The sequence below is a fragment of the Zootoca vivipara genome, chromosome 7 (assembly GCF_965207765.1).
Source record: "Zootoca vivipara chromosome 7, rZooViv2.hap1.1, whole genome shotgun sequence".
In the NCBI taxonomy this organism is placed as follows: domain Eukaryota; kingdom Metazoa; phylum Chordata; class Lepidosauria; order Squamata; family Lacertidae; genus Zootoca; species Zootoca vivipara.
In genome coordinates this window covers 65,957,932-65,975,646 of record NC_142590.1, presented here as the reverse complement: position 1 = coordinate 65,975,646, position 17,715 = coordinate 65,957,932, and the positions used below count along the sequence as shown (strand labels likewise).

At 43.2% G+C, this 17,715-nt stretch overlaps 1 protein-coding gene and 1 long non-coding RNA gene across 13 annotated transcripts in view; one reads left to right on the top strand and one right to left on the bottom strand.

Annotated features, from left to right (window-relative positions):
- CHD6 (chromodomain helicase DNA binding protein 6) overlaps positions 1 to 6,320 on the bottom strand; it is a 101,453-nt gene extending 95,133 nt beyond the window's left edge. For 7 of the 12 annotated variants that reach the window (XM_088674498.1, XM_060277234.2, XM_088674500.1 and 4 more), the window contains exon 1: positions 5,560 to 5,636. Coding sequence is in view for 3 of the 12 variants with exons in the window: in XM_088674495.1 (XP_088530621.1) it covers positions 5,560 to 5,707 (148 nt within the window). In the remaining 9 variants the exon portion in view is untranslated. Of the gene's footprint in view, positions 1 to 4,477; positions 4,927 to 5,559; positions 5,723 to 6,047 lie in introns of those variants that run through there. The other 5 variants (XM_088674495.1, XM_088674496.1, XM_088674494.1 and 2 more) reach the window with 3 other exon arrangements.
- Positions 6,091 to 11,557, top strand: LOC148685118 (uncharacterized). The gene is made up of 3 exons (XR_015951136.1): positions 6,091 to 6,226; positions 6,474 to 6,607; positions 9,054 to 11,557. It is a non-coding gene; the product is annotated as an uncharacterized LOC148685118 (long non-coding RNA).
- The last annotated feature ends 6,158 nt before the right edge of the window (positions 11,558 to 17,715 follow it).

Here is a 17,715-nt window from a genome sequence, read left to right as displayed (position 1 = left end):
TAGGTAATACATCTACTACAACAAAGGTTATTATTCAATAGGTAATACATCTACTACAACAAAGGTTATTATTTATATAACACCCATCTGCCCCAGCCACTCTGGGCAGCTCCCAACAAAATATAAAAAACATCAAAGAAACATAGTACCGTATGCATGCGCATTCAACTGCCGCTCTAAAGGTATCTGCGTCACCCAGGAAATCGCAGCCGCAGTCTGGAAAGGTCCCTTCCTGGTTGACAGAAGAAGCTGTTTTCAACAAAGCCCAGTGACGGGGAAGCACGCAGCTGTGTTGAGGCAGCATTGGGTGTTGAAATTTTGAGCCCGGGGCAACCGCTCCTGTGCCCTCACCCCCATGCTACACCATTGGCCTGAATTCTAAAGGGAGACCTTGCAGAACCAGGTGGTAAAACATTTCCTGTGTGATATTGGTGGCAGGGAGGAAAGTGAATATGTTTGAATTGTTCCCTAAGAAGCTACCAAACCATCCAGCTCATCACCGCATCCTATCCTAGCCACCAGGAGCTCTCCAAAATCATAGAATCGTGGAGTTGGAAGGGACCCCTAGGATCATGAACTCCAACCCCCTGCAATGTAGGAATATGCAGCTGTCCCATATGGGGATTGAACCTGCAATCTTGGCATTATCTGCACTATACAGTGGTACCTCAGGTTAAGAACTTAATTCGTTTTGGAGGTGCGTTCTTAACCTGAAACTGTTCTTAACCTGAGGTACCACTTTAGCTAATGGGGCCTCCTGCTGCCGCCACGCAGCTAGAGCACGATTTCTGTTCTCATCATGAAGCAAAGTTCTTAACCCGAGGTACTATTTCTGGGTTAGCGGAGTCTGTAACCTGAAGCGTCTGTAACTCGAGGTACCACTGTACTATGACCAACTGAGCAATCCATTGTCCAGACAAAAGATTTATTTATTTTTTGCTTAGTGGGGAAGAATTAAAACATGTTATCTTACTACTTGTAGCTTCAAGTAATACTGCCCAGGAAAAGAATTACCACTCGATATTTATTGGTGTGACTAGCATACCCAGAAACCAGTGCATCTTTATTTTTTTTGCTGTAGTACCTGGCTCCAAATCCAGCAACATTTTTGCTGCTGCTTCTCCTTCAGATAAGTTTTTTTGCTTGATAATTTCTTTCTCCCAAGCGTACAGTATGTTTATTTGATGAAACGTTTATTTGGCGCCTTATTTTTAAAGAAAAAAATCCTTTAAAAAAACACCCTTAGAACTACTCTTAAAGGGATTAGGTAGGGGAGTAACTCTGCAATTGACATGATTGTCACAATGGTGAGCCAATCAGCAGTCTGCACAGCCAGATTATCATGAAGCTGAGGCTCCAATACTTTGGCCACCTCATGAGAAGAGAAGAATCCTTCGAAAAGACCCTGATGTTGGGAAAGATTGAGGGCACTAGGAGAAGGGGACGACAGAGGACAAGATGGTTGGACAGTGTTCTCGAAGCTACGAACATGAGTTTGACCAAACTGCGGGAGGCAGTGCAAGACAGGAGTGCCTGGCGTGCTATGGTCCATGGGGTCACGAAGAGTCGGACACGACTAAATGACTAAACAACAACAACAACAACAACCTGAGGAATGCTAACTTACACACACACACACACACACACACACAAACACAAAAGAAAAAGGCAATTGTAGATGCACACCTTATGCAGCTTTCAACAAGAGATTTCAACCTATCCTGACAAAATCTCCCATTACTGTACCTACAAAAGCTCAAACCTATTTCCAGATCTGCCTCTTTGAATGAAAGTCTATTGCCTCTAATCTCCTCTATCATTTTATTAATGATTTCTCTTCATGCATTTGGCTCTCCTTTCTACCACCAAGTTTTGCAAATGCTAAAGAAAATGAAGAGATGCACATTTTTAATGATACCGGTTGTGTATTAATTAAACTGGAATGCACAAAAAACAAATTTACAAAATAAAAACTAAAATTCATGTATCTTTGCTAATGAAGGATGAGTATGAAAGTAATTTTACTTTCCAAGGAAAATATTCAGCAAGTGGGATGATGGACAAATACAAATAAATTAAGTTTTGTAGCAAGGTCTCAGAGCCCCGTGCTTTCAAGACATCAGAGAGGAAACATCCCAAAGAGATTCAGTGATTTCATCAAAGGTCCCACCAGGGAAAGCAGAGACAATCTCTCACCAGGGAATACAAGGAACAGGTTGTTCAATTCCTGTTTGGTCCCAAGAGACACGGCATCTCAGCCTCTCCCAATACTAGGGTGCAGCTTTGAACAATATTACTGAAATTTCTCATTAGGACTGCTCAAAACAACTTAGCAGTACCACTGTTCCACCTTGGAACTTTCTACAAAATGACAGCAGGATAATACATGTATTATTAAAAGACACAGGCAACACCTTGCAGTAAATGACAGCTGCAATTCTATGCATCACTTACATACTATGAGTAAACTCAACTGAACGAGGTGGGACTTATTTCAAAGAAAACAATAACAGGACAATGATTTTACTAAAATATGGTGTTCCAGACTAACAGCAGTCGACAAGTACACACTACTTTTTTTAAAAAAAAGAGGGACCTCTTTTTCAAGTTAAGTCAAGAAGCACTGTATCACTGACACAACCATCCTGCACATTTCCCTTGCAGCATCAGGATAACATCCCTGCAATGCTACCAAAGCATTGCAGTAACAAGGATACAATGGAGAAGCAGGCCATGATTCTTCATCCTAAGAACATGTTTTTGGCTCAGCTAAAATCTAGTTCTCACTAGATGTGGTAAATCTGTGTCTGAGCTATACCACTTTAGATGGGTGAGGGGCTGCTCATCACTAAATGGTTCATACCACGGCCAACAAGATCCCCAGGCATGCACCTCCAGATGGTGGAGGTGTCAGGTGCCATCCTGCAACCCAGGGATCTTCACTTGGTCGCAGGTGGTCAAAAGCCAGGTGCAAAATGCGCCAGGCAACTGGCCAATTTCGAACACTACCAACAACAACAACAAAAACCCTATCTCCACATAGAAAAGCTGGTGTCAAAGGGTCTCCCAGTTCTAGCTTTGTCAAGACATGGGTTCACAACCACAGTGAGAAATATGCCTAAGTCTAGGGATCAAAATAATAAATTTGAAGAATCTATGCAGGCTAGCAAATACTTACTTACTTACGGTTTTCATTTATTACACATTTATTTCATATTTCCTCCAGGGAGCTCAGAACAACATACATTCCCCACATTTCATCTTTACAACCATGGTGTGATGTAGCCAAAGCTGAGAGGCTGTGACTGATCCAGTCCATCAATCACATTGACACTAGACTGGCTCTCAGATCATCTAACTCTGCTGTCAAGAGTAGCATCACAAATATCAAATGCCTCACCAGTCTCAGACGTTCCTAACTTTATTAAAAGTTTTGACCAATTATCATAAAGTCAAGTCAATACAGAGAAAACACTTGGTATATTATAAAAAATGGTATCACCAGCCAGCAACAATGTATGATCTATTTCCCCCCCCCCTTTTTTTAACATTCTGTTTGAGAGTGTGTGGGTTTCCCTTTGACTTCTTATAGCATTTAGACCGAGAAGCTTATTGATCAATACGAAGAAATCCATTCCGATTACCAGTAAAACGTCGCTGGTACAAGACATAAAGAATTCCCCAAAGAAGTGATCAAAATGATGAGGATTAAGGCTGCGTAATGAGACTACAAGTTCACAGGGAGACAGCGACAACAGAGTGAATGAGAAGTGAGTCTAATGTGACTTGCCATGCCTCTTCTATTGCGACTACCACTGCAAAGTCACAAAAGATCTGTGTCTGCTCTGCACACAGCAAAAGAGAAGGAATGGATCAGCTGGCAGCAACGATAGTTGCCGCTTTTACAGCACAGAAAGCCTTGCTCATTAATTGCTTTCATTAGCAGATTTCATTTGTGTTTTCTAATCCACTTCAGGGTTAGAAGATGCCCTTGCTTGCCCTAGGTCAAGAAGCCGTGGGTGATGATATTCCAGATTTGAAATTAATGAGTTGTTTTGCTGGTTGCAGTGTTAGGAGACTGGCAATGAATTGACATTTTGCTACAATAGTGGGGGGAAGTACAAAAACGTCATCAAAATCACAGCTTGTAAAGAACGCCAGTATACCACAGCAGAGATGCTTCTTATCTGCAGTGTTTCTTACCAAGTACTGGTAGACCAGGTCTATAACCATTCTTTAGTATGTAAACTTCATACTCCATGTGGAATCGCAGGTTATTGGAAAACACTTCTCTCAATGATAAGTCCCATTTCAGTATGCATCACCCTGTACTACATGTACTTTTTAAGTCACTAGTCCACAGGGACAGTACACACAGTTTGCAGGTTCCAAGTCTCCTCCTCCAAGACACACACACACAAACACACAGCCATGCAGGCTTGCTGTGTACCATTTTTGTAAACTCTGGAATGCTTACCGAAAACGTCTCATAGCTCAAAAGCGCTGTGGCGGTCACAAAATCAAACAAGATGGGGAGTTGCTCTTTCACCCTGGGAATTCAGGGCCTCCCAATTTGCTTCTTAATCTGCTAATATTTAAAAACCCTCTACAAAACATCACTACCTCCCGGCGGCATAATTCAGAAGGAGGCAACACGGACGCAAAACAATGAAAGGAGTAGCAGAGAGAGATGGATTGAGTTTCCAACTCTCCTTCGATGCTAATCTCTCCCTAGCCCCGGAATTGCACCAAACTTGGTCATGGTTGCAGGAATGCACATGACTCATGGCCGTATTGTGGATGGATCTGCAAAAGAGGCAGGTGGGCTGGACTGTGCGTGTGTGTGTGTGTTTGCGCGTTTCTGTGCGTGAGCGCCTCGGAGGGAGGGCTGGCGGGGGGAGAGAGAGCGAAAGCAAACTGCAGTGCGTGGGACTAGACCCAAGGGGAGTCGCAGCTGGGGTTGGACGGCGCATCCTCGCGACCGCCACCCATGCAAAACAGTGGGCAGGCGCAGAGAACTTCTGGGGGTGAGAGGGTCAGCGGCGGCAGCCACAGCCATAGCCCACAGCACATAGGGGGAGAGGGAGGAGCTGCAGATCATCTTCCCTCCATCCCCCATCCCCCGCTTGCTCTCCTTCCCGAGCCTTGCGCTTTAAGGGGGAAGGCTTGCGCTGCAAGGGGAACCTGCGGGGCATCCCTGCTCGGCTCCACATGGGCATCCTCCCCCGCCTCCGCTCCCTCCTTGCAACTCTGCGCAAGGGCACCATCACACGCAGCACCCCCTCCCCCGGCGCCCAGCTCTGCTTCCCAAGGACAGAGCCTCGCCAACGCCATGACAGTGTCTGAGAGGAGAAACTAAGCGCTTGGCAAGACCCCCCCCTCCCTCCCGCCGGCCGAGCCCGGGCCGCCTGACCAGCCGCCGGCTCCTTGGCCCCTGCCTCCTGCCCTGCCCGGCGAGCGCAGAGTTCATTCATAGGCTGGCCCCGGGCTGCCTTGCGCACCCCGCGCACCCCTCACTCGCGCACGGCGCGGCAATAAAAAGTTCAGAGCCCAACTTACCTAAAATGGCTCCTGCAGCAGCCAAAATACAAACAGCTATTATTTGGTGAAGTTTAGCCCAGACACCCTGCAAGGACAGCCTAGCCTGGCCCCGGCACGCCCCCGCGCTACAGCCACTGGCCACCCGCAGCCCCCCGGCGCCTGCCATTGGAGAGGCGGCCCGTCAGCCAAGCGCAGCCCGCTCCAAGCTTGGCTGCAGCGCGCTTATTGCTAGCTCCATTGTGCTCCTATTTGCATTGATGTGATCGCTGCCGGGATTGGCTATGGCAGGGACCGAGCATTCCCCCCCCCCCGCACCCTCCCCGCAATTCCTTTTGCCTCCCGGATCTGCAGCCCCGGTCCTTCTCTGCCCTGCCTCCCGCCCCCTTCCAGCTCTCCAGCTCTGTTGCCCAACGCAACTGTAGCTGCAACTTTCCAAAGGCTAGCAGAGAAGAGAAGGATTTCGCCCCCCACTCCCGAATCCTCCAATCAAGGGGTTTTTTACTTACTTCAGCCAGCATTAAAAGCGGAGGAGAAGAAGGGAGGGAGGAGAAGAAGCGGGGGAGAACCTCTCCCCCTTTGCATTCCACGTCTTTGCTCGCTTTTCATGTCCCGGATGTGCGATTTCCTGCATTTAAAGCACAGTGTATGGAGGTGGAATGTGCAACCTCCGAGCAGGACGATGCAGGTCTTTTTTTTCGCGTGTGGGAAGGAGAAATGGGCATAGTACTGGGGGAGGGGGAGGATGCCAACTTTCCTTGTTCTAAGAGATGTGGGGTAGCGCCAATCTAGACGAGCTATTCCTTAGCGTAGCTTTCCTCTCCTCCCCCTCAAAAAAAAATCTGTTGAGTAATGCCTGCAGTGGGAGTTAGTCAAACACATTCTGAAGACCTTTCTTTTGCTAACTGGTTTTAATGTTATTTTATTGGTTCCAGGCTAATGTGGGCAGTTGATACGCTGGTTGAATAGTGCACCTATGGAAGATACTAATTCCTGGAAAAGAAACATTGAAATAAGACCTCTTGCCTTCTGCCAGTTATGGTATTTTCTTTCCCCCATATGTAGGCTGGTGAGTAGGGTGTCACTCTTTGGAAAATATGAACAAGCTGATACAGCATGAGCAGGGTAGATCCTTGCCAAACATCTGTATGCCTATTCAGTCATGGAATTACTTCACAATGTGCCTAGTGCCCAAATTCACCCACATTTACCACAGGGACAGCTCAGTGCAGCTTTGTTGTGGCATAGCAAAAGTGGATGGACTTAGCAGATGGGGGGCATGGCACAAAGCAATCACACCAAGTGCTTCGCCATATGCTAAAATAGGTGCTAGGGCCCAGGTTTTGCATGAACTAAGTTTCTGGTTCAATTTCTGATACTTGCTTCAGGTGCTACTGCCTATTTTTGATGACCCAGCTGTACAAGGAATGGTTTGCTGCAGTTCTGATAGAGATATACCAAACATATAGCCTATATAGGTAAAGGTAAAGGGACCCCTGACCATTAGGTCCAGTCGTGACCGACTCTGGGGTTGCAGCGCTCATCTTGCATTATTGGCCGAGTGAACCGGCGTACAGCTTCCAGGTCATGTGGCCAGCATGACAAAGCCGCTTCTGGCGAACCAGAGCAGCACACGGAAATGCCGTTTACCTTCCTGCTGTAGCAGTACCTATTTATCTACTTGCACTTTGACGTGCTTTCGAACTGCTAGGTTGGCAGGAGCTGGGACCGAAAAACGGGAGCTCACCCCGTCACAGGGGTGTTCTCAAAGCTACGAACATGAGTTTGACCAAACTGCGGGAGGCAGTACAAGACAGGAGTGCCTGGCGTGCTCTGGTCCATGGGGTCACGAAGAGTCGGACATGACTAAACAACAACAATAAAGACAGTGAAAGGTTCAATACAGTATAGGAAACTGCCTTACACCGAGTCAGAACATTGGTCCATCTAGATCAGTATATTCTACTCTGATGAAGTGGCTCCTCAGGGTTTCGGACGGGTTTTTTTACTGAAGATACTGGGGATTGAACCAGGGAGCTGTATGCAAGGCAGAAGCCCTACCACTAAGCTAGAGCCCTTCCCCGTATGCATATGTTTACTGGATACACACACAAAAAAATGGCATTGTAGGTGAGAAGTTGATTTCTTGCTGCAAAATTAAATACAAATTATATTTTTTTAAAAATGCAACAACTGTGTAAGTCCACCAACTGGAGTACCACTACCAGCTGGGAGTAGAAGATCCTAGCATTCATACCCATGCTAACTAGGGAGTTGCCCACTTAGCTAGTCAAGCTGGTCCTTCTGCACAGATCCGTTCAACCAACATTCTGGATATGTCCATTTGGTCATATAAATCAGTCCTCAATCAAATTAAGGATAGACCAAAGTACCAAACAAAGCTGCAACTTTTCAAAAGTCACTGCAGCATGCTGTTACCCACATGGGAAATAAATACGTCTGCTACACTGATAGATTTGACCAAGCTGCGGGAGGCAGTGGAAGACAGGAGAGCCTGGTGTGCTCTGGTCCATGGGGTCACGAAGAGTCAGACACAACTAAACGACTAAACAACAACACACTGATAGAAATTGTAGTAAGGAAATCTCAAAATACTAAAGTTTGCAGACATTTGACAAAAAAGTTATAGTTCCGTGTTACATCTTCATTCTTCCATTAGTTTACATCTTCATTCTTCCATTTTCTCAGTTACTTCTATGAGGTAAGCTGAGGAATTGGTATATTGCAATAGATTCCTTTTCCCTCCGTTTACAACTGTTGTCATCAAGAAGGTACACTGCACTACTTATTTCTAAACACATTCTGTTCTGTACTTCCATTTGCCTGTTATAGTTCTTCTAAATCTCTCTTCATATTATCACACTTATTTCCTTTACTTTCTCACAGCTCTTGTTCTGGACAGATTTACCAAGCATGTCATCTTCCTTATTTCTCTAGACATTGTACTCAAATTTCCGAAATAAATGATGAACTGAGTAACAAAATACTTTCTCCTGCAACTGTTCTCATACCAAACATCTAATTCCTTCCTTCACTATCTCCTACACATTCATTTTATAATATGAATTTTACTTATTTATTTTTTTAACATATGGCACCTTGCATCTTTTATCAGTTGCAATGCACAATCATACCTGGGATCAAATACCCTGTTTCTCATATTTTAAGACATACCCATAAAATAAGCCATAGCAGGATTTTTAAGCATTCAAGGAATATAAGCCATACCCCGAAAATAAGACATAGTGATAGGTGCAGCAGCAATGCCGGCTGCGGTAGGAGGAGGAGGAGGAGGAAAAAAATAAGACACCTCCTGAAAATAAGCCATAGTGTGTTTTTTTTTTTTAGGAAAAATAAATATAAGATGGTGTCTTATTTTTGGAGAAACACGGTAAGGAGCGTTTCATATATTGTTTGCACGTTAAAGAAACCCTGTGCTTCCAAGCTACAGTATTGTTTACCTGGCCTATATCGTTTACTCTTTCTGGTTTTAGAGATCCCATCAAAAATGGTAACTGGTTCCATTATTGGAAGATCACTGGAAGAAATAATATCATGGTCATATAAAGAAGACGACATAATTTTGGAAGTCAGCTTTACAAAAGGCACCATGCTAGATCTTTCATTTAAGTACTAAAAAATTCCAGTGGATGAAATCCAACTGCTGCTGTCCGTGTGCTGATAAATGGGAAATGAGGTGAAACTGTAGATCAAAAAAAAACCAGTAACATTTGTTTTACATTCTGTTCCCTTCTGACATCTGTGACACTAGCGTCTGAGTAACTAGAAGAAATGTCTAAATGTCTGCTTCACAAGTATTGTTCAGATCTTTGGGAGAATTTTCCTTATGAAATGCTGCATCTGAGATACAGCTATAGATATAGATATGCCTACTTTTGGAAAAGCTTGAGATCCACCCTCTACCCCTTCCCAGTATCTTTATTATATGAGATTTACAAAAAATACAACTGCTACTGATTTTTTTAACGAAGTGTCCGTAGCCCTGTGGATTTTTTGCACACTGCCATTGACTCTGGCAGAATCTGAATAATGTTTCAGTAAACTAGCATTTGACAAAAACTGCATCCCTTTATACTATGGGCAAGAACAGTTAAGCCACCTAGCTATTTTGTCTGTTGAGTGTCAACTTGGAAGAGAATTTGGGGAAATTATACATGCTTTTACAATGAATAAGACCGGAAAAATACAGTAAAAGATTTGAGTTAACTGGTTTATTTATCAAATGTGTGCAGTAATGTTCTTACATTAGTCTAAAAGCAAAATGCAACAGACTGCTGATGGAAGCACATTGCCACTAACATGTGACACGATTGTAAAAAAAAAAAAAATCTGCACTGGCTGCCCATCTACTACTGAGCTAGGTTGAAGGTTCTTGTATTAATTTACAAAGCCCTGAATAACAGGTCCAGGGACTACCTGGACCCTTATATTCCAGCTCAGTCACTGAGATCATCTGTTGGGAACATTGCTGGTTGTCCCCCAAGCTGGCAAAGCTCATGGGACTTCAACCTGAAACCAAGCCTTTCATGTCATTGATCTAGTTGAGTAGGGTGTTCTTCAACTAGCAAATTAGGAGGTGAATTCTGTATTAGCCTTTGAATGTTTGCTGCAAATATTTCTGTAATAGTTGGCGATCTGTTTTAATTTTTAATGTATTTTTATTGTGGTCCTATAATGGTTGTAAACAGCTTTGATTTTTTTAAAAAAATAAATAAGTAACAGTACACAAATATTTTTTATAAAATAAAGATAACATCAACAGGATAATACTTTTATAAGGAACAACAACAACAAAGTTACAAAATAGAAATCTTTATAGAATTCTTCTTCAAGCCAAATATTATATGAAACAAAAATAGTGAATGATTAGGTTTTTTTCAGGTGGATGGTAGGTAGAAAAGTCCAAGAGTGGGCCATGTAGTAATTTCAGAAACAATGGAAATGTGGTTTTCAGATGAAAATAAAAATATTTCTTTCATTACTCATGAGATTGTAAGTGTAGGATAGGACAGGGGCCTGCATTACAAGTTTGTACTGGGGCCCACCAAAATGATGCTTGAGCTCTGTGTTCCATCCCAAGGGAATGAAATATAAAGCCATATTTGACAGCTGCCCCCATAAACCAAGTAAAGTGTCTAGAGATTGTCAAAGTCTGAGCCTCAGTATTTTCCAGAATCTACCATAAATCTTGGTACATCAATGTGTTTGGACACCTCTAAAGATAACCTAACCAAATTTTGCATAGTGATTCTCAATATCAAGAATAAAGTTTTTGTCTATGTTTAGATACAACTAGATGACATTTTGAATCAAGATGGCAGTCTAAACTTTTTAAACTCCAAATCTTATCAGCTCTAGCTAGCATGGCCAATAGTCAGGAATGATTAGAGTCATAGTACAACCACATCTAGAGACCCACAGGTTAGCCTCCCACTTTTCCTGCTGTTATTACGGTAGTTGTGAAGTTGAACAAAACAGGGAATTTCTGAACAGCTGCAGCTGCTTGTGAAGAGACGAAAAAAATCTGTATCCACTGTAATGATCTCTTTTGCACAATTATCATAAGACCCGACACTTCAAAATCCAAAAGAGATCCAGGAAGTTACAGAGCTGTCTAATTGCATCTATGCTTTTTAATATAGTTAATACCTGTATATAAACTTGCAACTTGTAAGTAATGTGTGAAACACAAGGAATAGATAATTCATGATAACTGCAGGAAAATGAGTCATAGCTAGTATGTGGGAAAACTAAACAAACATTTATTCTATGTGTACTTTGAATATGGGACATAGTCACCATGGAAAACATCGCTCATCAGCAGTCATGGACATGGCAAATGTTGTAGATGTTCTAATGACACCACTCTCAATTATGCATCAGCACAACAAGATGGGGCAGCATATAAACCAAACCAAAGTACAGATTATTTGTATCTCTTTACTTTGAAAAATGAATAAATCCCATTTGTGATAGACTTTGGCATGTTGTTTATTTTGAGACACTTTTGTTATGTCTCTATTTTTCCAAAGTTCTTTTTTCCCCTTTGGTTAATTCTTTGCTATGTTGAGCAAATAATTTGCTATGTTGATCATAGAATTGAGAAGATGACCAAAAAATAAACCTACAAGAGCAAAAAAAAAATCCTTATGCTGTCCCTTCCTTTTCTAGGTTGAGTTTCCAATTCAAATTTTCTCTGCATTGCATCCTTTCTTCACTAGATTTTACAGAGAATCCAGATGACATGGTTGATAACAAATAGTTGCATTGCAATGGTTTTTGTGTTGCACTCACATGGAAAGTTTTTAATGCAATTTCAGCACAAGCCTGTCCAGTAAGGACATGCAACATGCTATTGCGGCTTTTCAGGGCTTCTGTGCCTTTAATTAAAGTTACCTATTTGCCAGTTTACTTTCTTAGGTTCCATGATCACTGCAGATGGTGACAGCAGTCATGAAATTAAAAGACGCCTGCTTCTTGGGAGAAAAGCAATGACGAACCAAGACGGCATCTTAAAAAGCAGAGACATCATATTGCTGCCAAAGTTCCATATAGTTAAAGCTACGGTTTTCCCAGTAGTGATGTATGGAAGTGAGAGCTTGACCATAAAAAAGGCTGATCGTTGAAGAATTGATGCCTTTGAATTATGATGCTGGAGGATATTCTTGAGAGTCCCATGGACTGCAAGAAGATCAAACCTATCCATTCTGAAGGAAATCAGCCATATGTGCTCACTGGAAAGTCAGATCCTAAAGCTGAGGCTCCAATACTTTGGCCACCTCATGAGAAGAGAAGATTTCCTGGAAAAGACTCTGATGCTGGGAAAGATTGAGGGCACTAGGAGAAGGGGACAACAGAGGACAAGATGGTTGGACAGTGTTCTTGAAGCCACCAACATGAGTCTGACCAAACGGTGGGAGGCAGTGGAAGACAGGAGTGCCTGGTGTCCTCTGGTCCATGGGGTCGTCCTCTGGTCCATGGGGTCACGAAGAGTCAGACACGACTAAAAGACTAACCAACAACAACAACTTGCCAGTTCTGTCCCTTTTAGTGCTTCCTGCTAAATGCAACAGTGAGCTTAGTAAATAGCCTGCTATTCGGCCTTTGAACAGTCTTTTTACGTTTCTGTCAAGGGGCTTTAATTATTGGCTCCTCTTTTTCTTTCCATTTTCCTATAGCTACATAGTGCTACCTCACTATATGATAATTTGTTAGATCATATTGTGCTATATTACATGTTGTGTGACACCTCCATTTTAATTCCCCTTCCAGCTGGAAAAGCAAATGCATCACCAATATTGGAAGACTCTAGTGCAGGACAGGAGCAACCTTTTCCTTAACTTTGGTGAACTTTGCTGCTCTCACTTTGCTACTCACTGCATTTTCTGCCTCTATAAGTGCCACTGAAATAAATATGCATGGTCCCCATGTATGAGTCCAGTAAATTATGCCTTTTAAAATTTGTTACAATTTGAAGTATTCCTTATTTTATGGCAGAGAACCAAAAAATATTCTTGCTTGCTGTACACAGCTTAGCAATCATTATAATTAAGTGGTATATAAATGGCCAAAATCAATAAATAAAATGTTTAAAACATGATGCAACAAAACTCAGGTAAATTTGTAGCCAGGATCAGAAGAGTAATTAAGGTGTACTCAAGAGCTTGGATATATTTGTGGTGATTCCGCCCCCACAGCTTTATTATTTGTTGAATTTCTATCCCTCCCTTATTCCTCAAGGAGTCCAGGGCAGCAAACACATAAACCATTTAAAAGCAAAACAAAAAAAAAACACCAAAGCAACAACATTCCAAAACTGATTAAAACATTCTAAATCACAATAAAAACATACTTCTTTCCAATTATCTTGTGGTTGCCAGGAACAGGGTTTTTCAGCCACCAAAGGCCTGGGTAAAGAGGAATGTTTTCAAATTCCTCCTGAAAGTTCATAATGATGAAGACAGGTACACCTCAGTAAGGAGAATATTCCAAAGCCAGGCAACCACCACTGAAAAAAACTTGTCACAGGTCAATGCCAACCAAGCAGCCCCTTTCAACAGTTAGGACAAATTGCAGTCCTCTGAAGGAGTCCTCCATTTGAAAGGTTATTTGGTCTGTCCAGTTTGAAAATAAAGCTCCTATAAAGGAAGAGCAGCGGCGCTGGAGATGTGCATTAACAGCACCATGACAGCGGGCCATTCACTTGGTCACAATTTTTCTCACTATGGGGAAACATATCTCAATTTAAATTATACCAATTATGTCTAAATCTTCATTCACATGAGAGAGAGAGAGAGAGAGAGAGAGAGAGAGAGAGAGAGAGAGAGAGAGAGAGAGAGAGAGAGAGATGATAGAAGACAGACAGACAGACAGACAGACAGACAGACATCTGTGTCCTCTTTAGTCTTTTTTGGGTGGAGGCAATGCCTTTTGTCTTTTTTGGCAATGTGTAAAATGCCCCCTCCCCCAATGAACAGCACACACACTCAGCTGTTTTTTTCAAAAATCCCATCAGTTGCAAAATAAAATTTCCATGAAACATTGTAGAGTCTGCTGTCCAAGAAACACGAACCCCAAACCTCCTTGGACAGGCAGAACTTGTGTGCTTCCTTGGAAGCATCACCCTGTGTAAGGTAAAGATATTACATTCTAAAGAGCATTGAATAGGCATAATATTTGTTTTAAAAGGCTGTTCTGTTTAAAAGCTGACATTTTCTAAAATGAAAAGGCAGCTTTTTCTCCCCATATTCAATTCTGGGGAAACCCATAATGTCTCACTTTACATTTGGAATGTACAGTATATTTGTTCACACAGCCAGAAATACATAACAGGACAGCCGTATTATTTTTCAGCAGAATGTTAAATTCTGAAGAGAATATTGATTATCCATTCCTTCTGAATTATGTAGACTGGGGGGGCCTGTGTGTAGGACGTTTTAATTTAAGCTTTGGGTATATTTTAGATGCTTTAACAAACATTAAATGATGATAATAATTATTTTGACAAGCCTCTTGGTAGACAAACTTCTGCTGACAGTTATAAAGGATAAAAATATTAACATAGTTTTATTGATCTTTCAGTTCTCATGAATAAACTGCTAGTTTCACTTCCTTTGAGGTGAATATTGGTTCTTTTAACACTTGAGACTTGATGTTTTAGACACCTGGTAAGGCAACTATAGTTCAGGCAAACATTTCAAAATTTCTAATGATTTCTAAGTCCTGGAACACTTTCTTTCTGCAGAAGCAGCTAAGTATGGACCAGTGGCAGTCGGTTTCCTTTGACAAGTGTGCTGTGAACTAAGTCCAACATATGAGACAGTCCTGCTCTAAAGACCAGTGCAATATAGTGCAGGTCGTCCATATCACCCAATCCATCCACTGCCTTGGGTTAGTTTTATCTTTGACCTACAAAGCCGAGGAGCAGGCAAAAGCACAGCACTGAGGAAGAAAGCGAGACTGAAAACTGACTACTATAAACAGGCCCATGGGGCTCCTCTTAAGTCTTTCCACAATGGAATGCTGTAGATCTCTTCCACGTGTGGAAGGGCTGTCTTACCCATAGACGCTAGTGGTGCAGGGCGCTGGGGCGCCAAGTTCTGGAGGGCACCAGGCCAGAGTCCGGGGAACACCGAACGAGCGCGCTGAGTGAGCGAGGGTGTGTACGCGAGCGTCAGCCTGGTTTTCTTCCTTTTAGCCTGCAAGCGCTGAATTCTGTGGCATGCCAGAAGGCTAAAAGGGGGAAAAACCAAGCCAACATTTGGAGGGAGCAGCGCACGTGCCCTCACTCACTCGGCGCAGGCCCGCTTGCTCAGTGTGCTCGCTCGCCCAACGGCGCCCCTCCTGCTAGCCGTTTTTGTCTTCGAGCCAGGCATCAGGCACCGCAGATCTCCACGGGGCCAGCTGCCCCGGCCCACTTGCCACCCTCGCCTGCCTCCGCCATGCCACGCCGAAGCAGCACCGCACCCAGAGCCTCTGCCTGCCGTGGCCACCGTGCCACGAAGCGGTCAGCTGAGCTGGGAGGTGCTGCATCCAGCCTCTGCCTCTTCCCCGCCAGAGGAGCCGCCCTCCAGCCACTGCCCTCTTCCTCTCCTCTAGCCCCACAAAGCCTGGTGCATCGCTGGCAGCGCCGTCCCGTCCCAATAGGCTTCCTCCGGCGCTGTTGGTGTTCCCTCCCTTAAAAAATGTTGACAACTCTGGGGAACCTTTCCTAAAAATGGTCAACAACTCTGGAAACGGGGGGGGGGGCGCACCGGAGGGATCTTTGCACTACAGCTCTGGACATGCTTAAGATGGCCCTGCTTGTGGCAATGAAGCCAGCAAGCTGACCACACATATTTTGGAGCCTCAAATAAGGTTTGCAACATCACTGTCTATACTCAGACTTTAGTCACCTTGGAGATTTAAACATCAATTTAGAATACAACTAAAAAGCATGTGCCACAAGATGGCATCTTACAAACAAGCAAGCAAATAAATGTGTCAAAGCAGAGAACACAGCCCTATTTGATTTCAGCTTTAGAATAACAGCACTACCTTTCATCTATTCCGGAGGATTTGAAAACTGATTTATTATATTGTGGGTTGACAACAGCCTCCCCACCCCAATCCTAGACCACCAGTTAATACTGTATTCATCATTTAGCCTTGGGCTACAGGGAAATAAGAAATGCAGTGATCGTTTGGGAAAGAGCTTTGGGGACTGGAGGGATCAAATTAGTATTCAACGTACACATCTCTAAAGTCAGTACAGATGTCTAAAGCTCTCCTCACAAATATGCATCTCTGCCTGATTTTATGGCCTTATTTGTGTCCCTCATGGCTGCATACCATGCATTCAGGAACTGCTGTGGCTTTCGAGGAAGCTGGATATGGATATGCCATCTTGCTTCACCCATAAGAAAGAATTTCTAAACTTTGTTGTGGCAACCATTTAAATATCCTCTAAGTCAGCCAAAGAGGGAGTTCAGGTTGCCACCACTGGCAAATAAAGGTCAGGCACCGCCCATTCAAAAAACTTCTCTGTCAAATCCTGGCTGCCAGAAATTCATGACAGAATTCACTTCCCATGGAGGTTGCTAGCTGGGACCAGAGACAGCCGAATACAGGGGTACCTCTGGTTAAGAACTTAATTCGTTCCGGAAGTCTGTTCTTAACCTGAACCTGTTCTTAACCTGAGGTACCACTTTAACTAATGGGGCCTCCTGCTGCCGCTGCACGGTTTCTGTTCTCATCCTAAAGCAAAGTTCTTAACCCGAGGTATTTCTGGGTTATTTCTGGGTTAGCGGAGTCTGTAACCTGAAGCGTTTGTAACCCGAGGTACTTACCACTGTACCTGTTTCTGCCTGAGGTCAGATGGGCTCCCTCCATATAGTTTACCAGACTAGCACTCTAATTTTACATCTTCAGCACTGGTGATGGTGCCATTTCCTTCAATGCACCTGAAAGCTTAAATGCACAGTAGCTCACCTAGCTCACATAGATTGGTCCTCTAAGAGAGGGGAATGGACAAGGAGCTAATATAACCACCCCATCTGCCACAAAGGCAGCAGCTTACTCTGCTTATTTTTATTATTTTAAAAAGTATTCTCATTTTTCATACAGAACAGTTATTGACATAAGCACATACAAAATGCAGTAAGAATGGTGAGTGTAAGAAATAATATTTATTTGTAGAGCAGGGGGTTTACTGGGCTATGCAGGCGAGCTAACATAGGAGAAAAACTTATACCAAGTCAAATAAAAGTGAATTATTTTTGATGAACCATTAAGGACTCTGTTTGTGTCAGGTGTTCTGATAATGCAATGTCCCACACTTTCACTAGCCACTCCTCTTGGGAAGGAGGTGAGTCAGATTTCCAGTGGGAAGCCACTGACATTCTGGCTGCAGCAAGAAGCATAAGCACAAGAGATTTATGCATGGTGGGCAAATTGGTACCATGCTCCAAGGATAGGAGCACCAGGCCTGGGTCTGCTTACTCTGCCTAATGGTAGGTCTGTTCCTGGTTAGGACTCGGGCTAAGGCTGAGATCCTTTATTGGGAGTATAATTAACTGAATACAGTGGGATTTGATTCTGAGCAAATATGCATAGGATTGTACTGAAAATGTACTAAATGGGAACAAACTAAATGGG